Here is a 9,178-nt window from a genome sequence, read left to right on the forward strand (position 1 = left end):
GGCAGGGAGAAGTCCTGCGGCAGACCCTCCGCGGCTTCTCTCCCGGGGGAAGCGGGGCATACCCGGGGCCGGGGTAAGATGGGCATCACCTGGGGTCTCGACACGCCCAGACCAGCCCCGGGGGCCCAGCGGTGACAGGGGAACCCAGCGCTGTGCGCTATTCCAGCCGCCTCCGGGCGCAGCTGCGGGCGCCGGGCGCCGTCTGCCCCCGCCTCCCCAGCGCCCAGCCCCGCCGTCCCAGGGTCAGCTCCGTGGCCACCCCTTCCCCTCTTCCATCCTCTTCCCTGGAACCGAGGGGGACTGGAGAGAAGGCGGTGGCTGCTCCCCGTCCCAAAACGAAAGTGGCCCAGGGGACAGACACGCTCTGAACAGGCCGGGGTTGCGCTCATCCTCTCTGAAGGGTCTTCCCTCCTTGCCCTATGGCCCGGCCTTACCTCTCCCAGAACTGGGACGGGGCAGGGAGGGTCCGAGAGCTGCTAAATCTCTGTCACCCACAGATCCTGACACGGCCAGGAGGCCTGAAATGCCCCTGACAGTCTCGGTCCCACCTCCCCGCCCTCCAGAGGCGTTGTGCGGATGGCATTATCGGAGTGTTTAGGGGGTTTTAAAACTATGAATTGATAAAAATCAACCTCTCGCCTTGCCTGGAGCTGGGACAGGCACATCCTGACTGCTTTTCCCAGGAATCTTGAGTCCTACTGGATTTCTTGGACTAGAAGATAAAATACTGGAACGTAAAAAGTTAAATATGTTCAGACGCTCCTGTTGGCCCTACTCTCACGGGAACTCCAGGAACGGCTACTGGAGCCTTTGTTCCCAGGGGAAACCCGGGGGTCTGGCTGGGGAGCCATCAGCACAGACTGGTTCTACCCGACAAACCCTAAAATCCACCAGGAGTGGTGGGACGAGAGGGTCCCCGGCTATGCTAAGAGGAACGACAACGTACTGGTTCCGGACATTAGGGATGGAGGCACCCCCGCGTTTCTCCCCGCTACGGAAAATGCTCCTTGGGACCCCAGGCAGGCTGATCAGGTGGCTGGAGGTGTTGATCCACCCCGGTCGTTCCTTTCCATTTGTGCTCTAAAACTGCTTGTGGGGGAGACGGGCTCCCCTATTTCCTTTACAGCAGCCCGAAAGCGTGCCTGCTTACAGCAGGCCAGGGACTTGCCCAAAATGGGGTTCCCCCCCTCCTCTCCCGGCCCCACAGCGGGACGGCGAGAACGGTGCGAGCACTGCCGTGCCAGCTCCACTACGCGGGGACTTTGCGGGAGGGAAACAAATCGGTCCCAGGGGTGGGCAGAAAGTGCACGGACCCTGCAGCTCCGCTGATCTCGGCGCCGCTGAGTCGCCCCGAGAGTTGGTTTGCAAACGAAAATCCCCAGGTGAAGTCGGGGAGCTGGGCACCGCACCGCCCGTCCGCCCTAGCGGGATTGCTCCTTGCATCCCGCTTCTGGTTGCGTTTCTAGACCCGCGGGTTTCGTCCCTGGTCGGCCCCGTTCAGGTCCCGGCCCCGCGGCCGGAGACCTCCGAGGGAACGGCGACTTCTCCATCTTTCTCTGCGGGGAAATTTCCGGGCTTCGCGGGGCCGCTGTGTCCCAGCCGGGCCGGGCCGGACCTGACCCCGGCTCCCAGGCTGGATGCGAGCACTCGGGTCACATTTATTTTTGGTGCAGATAAGTTTCTTCCCCTGTAAGGAGGTGGTTCCGAGCGAAGGAAGGATCGGCCGATAGCTGTACAACGAGCTCCAGAAATGGGCTCTGCTGGGGAGCTTCTCCCCAACCCCACAACGTTCCCCGGTACCCCGGTGCCCCCTCCCCATCACAGCTGGGAGCCGAAGGACGCCCATCTCGGGACTGTTGTTTTCCGAAGAAAGCAACGCCGTGCGGTGCCCGGGATCATGGGATACCTGTAGGTACCTTTTACCAGTGGTTTTTCAGGAGTGGACTGGGACAGGGACCATAGACCCCGCCGTGGCTCTCCGTCCTTCACCGCGGGTCCCACCGGGGGCTCTCCGCCCCTCGGCACTCTCAGCCCCAAACTTGGAGGGGTGCTTGAAGACTAAAACAGTTATTTATGTCTTCAGTTCCCGGCTCGCCCTCCTGGCCTTTGAGAGATGCTGTGCCAAGTACTAGCTACCAGCTCGAAGGCACGGAGTTTTGCTCCTCTCCCCGCTGCTAACTGGGAGTGGTAACTTGTTTAGACCACTTAAACTAGGCAGACATAGCTGGGAGCCATGCACGGCTCAGCTATGCCGGGAAAGGAGGTGTCATTTGTACGCAGTTACTTTGGTGATCAACACTTGAATGATATATGCCGCCTGCTTTAATTATATTCCTGTGACATTTTCCTGGACAGGAGCGGACCGCACACAGCCAGAGCTGGGCAGCCCCGGCAGCGTCCTGCTGCTGCCCGCCGGGCCCGGGACGGCGAGGGCAGCTATGCCCACACCCCGAAATACGGTTCTGGAGACGGCAAGAGGAGAGGCTTCCAAAGATGCTACTCGGAGCCTGAGACTTTTTTTTTTTCTTTTGGGTGTGTGTGTCCCCACTCACGAGGAGTTTTGGTTTCAGCGGCAGTTTTCTCCTCTGTGAGGAGGAAACGCCGCAGTTTTACCCGCTTTTCTTCCACGATGGAAGGCAGGGACACAGACAGACACTTCCCCAAAGGTTTTAGGGAAGCCCTCATCCATTCCCCAGGATATCCAAGGGCCACCGTGCCCCCCAGCCCTGTTTCTCCCTGCCTCTCGATTGAGGATCCAACTCAAACTTCTGCCTGCCCCAGGAGTAGGTCAGTTCCAGGTCCCACTCAGAGGGGATGTTGCAGGTAGAAGCAGGGAGGGGAGAGGGTGTTGGAGCGCATTGGGTGAGGATATTCTTCCCCATACGACCTCAAAGCTGGGATACACGACTGGCAGCTGCGTCCCGGCGGGACGGGCAGAAGAGCCCGGCGGGATGCGAAGTTCCGTGGCGGTGGCTGGAGCAGGTCCCCGGCTGTCCCCGGGGCTCCCTTGCTCTCAGGAGCCCTCTGAGGACAGTGAGATGCAATGGGACACGCCGGGGGGCACTGAGGGTCCCTAATTCGGGGTTGGGTGCCAAACGGGCTGCCAAAAAAAGAAAATTAAAATAATGAAAATCCGAAGGATAAGGAGGGGAGATGAAGAGCTCTCCCCCTAAGCCGGGCTGGGGGCAGCCCAGCCCACCCCCGGTGCGGAGACGGAGTCGTTTGCGAGAAGGGAGATGCAGCGGTTGCAAAGGAAAGAAAAGTCAGCGCAGGACAAACGAACCCAAATCCGCCAAAGGCAGCACCGGGCAGCCGAGAGCACAGCGGAGAGGGCTCGGTCGGAGCCTCCCGGGACAACCACCGAGCGCCGGGGTACTCGGGGAAGGGGGCCGCCATCTGCCCCCTTCCTTCTCAACCACCCTTTTCCCAGTGAGGTGCTATTCGGGGAGGGACGCTGGGCACAAGGGCAGGCGACAGGCCTGGAGCCACCGGGCTGAGCTGCTCATGCAAAGCATGAACCCGGCTATCCCCTACCAGGCAGCGGCCGAGGCAAACGAGGAAGGGTCCCTCTGTGTCGGGAAGTCTGTACTGAGGCTGCTGTCCGTCCTCCCCCGGGCTCTGCCCCTATTAGGGAGCCAAAGTTAAAAAAAAATTAAAAAAAAATAAAAGAGAGAGGGGAGACGCAGGCTGGGGGGGGACAACGGGGGATCCGAAAAGGTTTGCAGGATTTCGCTGTGTCTGGAGCACTTTTGGCCGTGCCCTGAACGAAACGGGCTGTGCTCGAGATGGGGGGGTAAGTTGCTCCCGTGTCCGCACTCCGCTCTGCGGGAAAGGCTGCGGCCGGTAACCGGCTGCGCCTCAGAGCATCCCGTACGCCCGCCAGCCCGCCCAAACTCGCACTCGGGAACGAGGCTATTTTTCTTTCGTTTTCCCCCTCCTTTTTATTTTTTTTTAAATCTTATTTCTGTAATTATAATACCAGAACCCCGGCTGAGTTCTCAATAAAACCTGGATACTGACATAAAACGACACGCTGGAAAACAATGCGAGGGGACACAAGGGAGAGGAGGAAAGTCTCTAATTGGTTAAAATATGTTTAAATCACTTCATAAAACCCAAGCAAAGCGAAGCAAATAATCCACCTAGCAAAGCAAAGAAGCCGGGCGATTTAGAATCAGTGTAATTCGCTCCCCCCCGACCGGCTCCCCCCCATCTCCTCGCAGTATTTGATATGATGAATAACCCAATATAGGCCTTTAAAAATAGGTCACTGCATAAAGAGACTCCCAGAGAGCTATAAAAAATGGGAAGAGGGCGCTTTAAGGAGAGGAGCCATTTGCTTCTTTTGTGCTTGTTTGGTACCTAGCGGCCTGGGAGCTGCCAGCCGTCCTCCTCTGGGCCCTCAAGGTGAGGAGGAAAAGTTGGAGCCCAATCCAACCCCCCGTTTCTCTTCCTGCCCCGCTGCCTCTGCAGCCACCGCCCGTCCCGTCCAGCCCCAGCCCGGGCCGCGGCTCGTGTCCCGGCCGAGGTTCCCCGGGGACCGTGGGGGAGCGTTCACGCCCGCAGTGGGGGCCAAGCTGCTCACCCCGGCTCTGGGCTTTGTCTCCGTCCCTGCGGAACAGCGGGACAGAAGCGGGATGGTGATCACCGCGTTGAAATACTAAGGAGCGGGTCTGGCCCCGCCGAGAGCCGGGCCGGGCCGGTTCCCCGAGAGTGGGGGACACAGCAACCCCCGCCACCCCTGCCCCTCTCCAGAGCCACCCGTGAGCTCGTAGCAAAAGGACTCGGGCTAGAACCCGGCCCTCCCCGACTCTTCCCCCCGCGCTGCTCCCGGCCAGGAGCACCCGGCGCCACCGCAGCCCAAGAAGCCGCCGACATCCCCGGAGCGCTCCCGGCCCGCAGCCCCCACGCAATCCCCCCGTGGGCCCTGCCGACACCGGGGGGACCCCGCTCCCGCCCCGGGCCCCGCAGCACGCTCCGACACAGGGCGCTGGGAAAGAGGAGCACGACAAATTCGGCGGAAACCTTCGGGTTTTATTGGAAAGGAAAGGTCTGCCTTACCTGGAACCAGGCTCTCCCCTTCTTTCCCTCATTAAAAAAAAAATAAAAAAATCAAAGGGCTCTGGGTAGAGCTGGAGCGAGATATTTTGAATAACCTGGTAGCAGAAATTAGCAGGAGGGAGAAATAGAAAGAAAATAAAAAAATAATCTCAGGGGGAAGAAAAAAAAAAGACACAGCCAGATATTTTTCGGTTTGTTTTGTTTTCGCTTATTATTATTTTTCACTATACTGTATTATCCTGATGCAATAAAGGCTGGTTTGTAATGTAATTTAAAAATATATATGTCCAAACAAATAGCAGGGCCAGAATATGACAAGTGCATTCAGCATTATAATTCAACTGGGCTCCACCTCCATACCGCCTCCTAATTAATGGGTCTCCGAACTTGCAAAAGCCTGCATTGGACAGAGAGAGAGAGAGAGAGAAAGAGAGAGAGAGAGAGAGGGCGAAAAGTGTCATTGAAGATAATTGATTACCTCCCAATCAACAATAACTTGTTAGCAATAGTCAATTACCCCATCTCTTCTCGCTTCTTTCCCCCTGGTCCGAGGTCTCGGTGCGAGGGCTGCTCTTCCCCTCTACGAAGTCAGCTTTTTCTTTTTCTCTTTCTTTTTTTAAAATTATTTTTAAAATTTATTTTGGGGTGGGTATTAGCTGGAGGTGGGGAGGGCAGGGAAAGTGCTGTGATTTGGGGTGTTTCTTAAAATAGCAGCTAGAAAGAGAAAGAAAGAGGAGAGACAGGAAGAGAGAGAGAGAGAGAGAGAGTGAGAGAGAGAGAGGAGACAGACAGGAGGGGGGGAAATCTCCGACCCAAAACCCTGGGACAAGAGGTACGGCAGGACCACCTCTCGGCGAGGGACCGACGGCAGCTCTGCTCCGCTCCGCGCCCGCCCGCCGCCCTGCCCGCCCGGCCCGCCGCCCGACGTGGCTCTCCCCGGGAGGACCCGGGGCTCCTCCGCCGGAGTTGGAGGTGGGCTTCAACTTTTGCTCGCTGTCTTCGCTGCCGTCACCCCGCGGTCCCGCCGGGGGCTTCTCCCCGCGGCAGCGCATCCCCGTCGCGGGTGGGGAAGGCAGCCCCGTGCAGCCCGGCCCCACCATGACTTCCAAAGAAGAACCCAAGCCTTCCTCGGGGGAAGAACGGCGGCGGAGCCCCTTGGATCACCTCCCACCGCCGGCCAACTCCAACAAGCCCCTCACCCCCTTCAGCATCGAGGACATCCTCAACAAGCCCTCGGTGCGGAGGAGTTACACCCTCTGCGGAACGGCCCACCTCCTCTCCGCCGCCGAGAAGCACCCCCCGGCCGGGCTGCCCCTCTCCGGCCGGGCGCTGCTCTCCCAGACCTCGCCCCTCTGTGCCCTGGAAGAGCTGGCCAGCAAGACCTTCAAGGGGCTGGAAGTCAGCGTGCTGCAAGCGGCCGAAGGTAAGCCCCTCTCAGAGTAGGGGGGTCCTCCAACGGGTGGGTACCCCGCTCCTCCCCACGGCCTGGCTTTCCTTCTCTCCTCGTCCCCCGCCATCTCCCAGGGTGTCGCATGGGGTGGGAGGGGGTCCCTGGGCGGCCCGTACCCGGCCGGTACCCGGCAGCATCCTCCCCCACAGCCCTCGGGGTTGCGGGAGAGGGGGCTCTGCCCCGCTCGCTCCAGATATCGACGGGGCAGGGGTGTGGGGTCCTGGGGCTCGGGTCGGGGTGGACACGGGAAAGCGGGGACAATCTGGCGGCTCGTCGGCAGGCCGGGACGGGATGACCATCTTCGGGCAGCGGCAAACGCCGAAGAAGCGTCGGAAGTCGCGGACGGCCTTCACCAACCACCAGATCTACGAGCTGGAGAAGCGGTTCCTCTACCAAAAATACCTGTCGCCCGCGGACCGGGACCAGATCGCCCAGCAGCTGGGGCTCACCAACGCCCAGGTCATCACCTGGTTCCAGAACCGCCGCGCCAAGCTCAAGAGAGACCTGGAGGAGATGAAGGCCGACGTGGAATCGGCCAAAAAGCTGGGCCCCAACCCCGCCGTGGACATCGTGGCCTTGGCCGAGCTGGAGCCCAGCGCCGAGGGAAGGGGCAAGGCGCGGCCCGGGTCCCCGCCGCCGCCCCCCGCCGCCCGGGAGCCCGGCGCTCCGCCGCCGCCCCGCCCCGCCTCGCCCCCCACGGAGCGGCCCCGCAGCCGCCGGGACAGCGAGGAGGAGGAGGAAGAGGAGGAGGAGGACGTGGAGATCGACGTGGATGACTGAGGGGCGGCCGGCGTCCCCCCCGTGTCCCTCCCCCCCCATCCCGACAGCTCCAAACCGGCACCCTCGGCCCCCCATCCCGGCCCCGGCAGCGCGGCGGGGCGGCTGCTCCCCTCGGTCGGAGCAATAAGCAATAGAACCCCAGCACAGACACACACCCCGAGTCATTTAGGGTAGAGTCGATATCCCTCCGCCTGCCACATCTTCGGAACGGTGCAATTATGGACGGCTTCTGTATAAATATTTAAACTTATATATTGGAATTTTTTTCCTTCCCCCTTCTTTTTGAGGTTTTGATTATTATTTTTTCTAATAGCTATCCGTGATGATTATTTTACCTATAAGGGAGACGCGTAACCTTGGAATAAACCTGGCTTCCAACAGATGTTTGGGAAAGCAGTTGTTTTCAAAGACTTCCGAAACAAACCACTTTAGAGAAGATTTAAGTTAGGCTTAAAACGGCAACAGCAAAAAAATTAGCCGCTTTCCTTTCCTTGCATGTTTCAGATGTGCACGAACTAATTTTTTTCCTTTTAAAAATATTTTTTTTCTTTCGCAATCTTGGGAACTTGGGGCTGGGTGATAATGCAAGTTGAAAAATATATACTTTCTTTTTTTTCCTAGAGCATAGAGATTTGTCTCCAATGCAATTTCTGCCTCATTTTACCAATTAAAAGCTATTTTTACCATTTTCTGCTATTGTTGTGCTTTTATTAAAAAGCTGCCTTTCGTATTTTTGATATGAAGGTGGTAACAAAAAAAAAAAAAGGAAAAATAATAAAATCCTAGAATTATTTTTTACTCTTTTTAGAATTTTTTTGCATGCTATGGAAATAAAAAAGGACAAATCCCAAAATCAATACATTTAAATATTACTCTATAAATTTTAAAAAAATGTACAGATTTAAGACCTGGTTTTGTTTGAATTGTACAAATTTTAAAAGGCCTGCTATTTAAGTTCCGATAGGGACAATGTCGCTTTATTTACTGTCTCTTAGAATTGTACAGATAGCTCCTTTTTTCCGATACAATAAAATCTTTACCATTTTAATATACTTTTTAACGTCCTTCATTTGTGGCCGAAAAAACACCCCGCCGGTCCGAGGCTACACCAGACTTTTCCCCCACAGGAATTTCCCATCCCGTTTGCATTTAAAGTTACTCTGAGAGCAGCGCCTGCGAGAAAAATGACGGGAAAGGAACACACGAGCTAGACCAATACTATTATTTCGGGTTTTTTTCTAAGTCTAATGCCAGGCAGAGTTTAGCAGAGGGAGAACGCGGAGCACCGATAAGGCCGGAGGTGCGGGCAGCGCGTCCCGGGCGCGGGGGATGCGCGGCGGCGGCGGGAGCGCGGAGGGGAGAGCGGAGCCACCGGGACCCCGCGGGCAGCAGGGCATTTCCAGCCTGAAATTGGGGGGGAAAGAGGGGCAGAGAAAAAAAAAATGGCAAGAAAAAAACAAATCCGAGCGACAGCAAGGAGTTATCAGCGATTTGGACAAAAGGAGCGGGGTGTGCTGGGGGGGAGCTGCCCTCCGCCCGGCGGGCCAGGCCTCCCGCGTCTGCCCAAAAGCTGCCACGGGCACACGGGGATGGAAAATGTTGCGTTTCCTCCCTTTAATTCTTTTTATTTTCATTTCCTCCTTGCTTTTTTTTTTTTTCCCTCTCCTTTTTTTCCCCATTTCTTTTTTCTTTATTTTTGTTTCCAGCCAAAATTAAAGCTCTGGTGAATGTGCTTTCTCTTGGCAGCGTGACTTGCCTTTGGAGTCGAGCAACGTGTGTTTGTCCCTATTCTTTGTAAAATTTATGTGAGAATGGCAAATCTGGTGTACAGTGGTGGAGTCGGCAGAGAAGTGTCCAGATAAGACGGGGTTGGTTTGTGGGTTGGAT

The 9,178-nt window shown here is 57.0% G+C and overlaps 1 protein-coding gene and 1 long non-coding RNA gene across 4 annotated transcripts; one reads left to right on the forward strand and one right to left on the reverse strand.

The window, feature by feature from the left end:
* Positions 1-5,245: 5,245 nt before the first annotated feature.
* Positions 5,246-7,052, reverse strand: LOC120502131. Of its 3 annotated transcripts, none has more exons than XR_005627458.1 (3): positions 6,914-7,052; positions 5,579-5,775; positions 5,246-5,458 (listed from the first exon to the last, which is right to left on the reverse strand). It is a non-coding gene; the product is annotated as an uncharacterized LOC120502131 (long non-coding RNA). The 3 variants fall into 3 exon arrangements; XR_005627460.1 differs by lacking the exon at positions 6,914-7,052 and adding an exon at positions 6,334-6,466; XR_005627459.1 differs by lacking the exon at positions 6,914-7,052 and adding an exon at positions 6,261-6,395.
* On the forward strand, positions 5,782-8,339 carry LBX1 (ladybird homeobox 1). Its single transcript, XM_039709240.1, has 2 exons — positions 5,782-6,484; positions 6,792-8,339. Exons 1-2 carry the CDS (start codon positions 6,160-6,162, stop codon positions 7,289-7,291), a joined length of 825 nt encoding a protein of 274 aa, XP_039565174.1. The 5' UTR covers positions 5,782-6,159; the 3' UTR covers positions 7,292-8,339.
* The last annotated feature ends 839 nt before the right edge of the window (positions 8,340-9,178 follow it).

Source organism: Passer montanus, unplaced genomic scaffold (genome assembly GCF_014805655.1).
Source record: "Passer montanus isolate IOZ18808 unplaced genomic scaffold, ASM1480565v1 scaffold21, whole genome shotgun sequence".
Taxonomy (NCBI): domain Eukaryota; kingdom Metazoa; phylum Chordata; class Aves; order Passeriformes; family Passeridae; genus Passer; species Passer montanus.

Bases quoted from the DNA above. Each gene is read 5' to 3' on its own strand.
- LBX1 (XM_039709240.1), top strand. From the start codon at position 6,160: ATGACTTCCAAAGAAGAACCCAAGCCTTCCTCGGGGGAAGAACGGCGG. The intron at 6,485-6,791 runs GTAAGCCCCTCT...GCTCGTCGGCAG, and splicing joins CGTGCTGCAAGCGGCCGAAG to GCCGGGACGGGATGACCATC.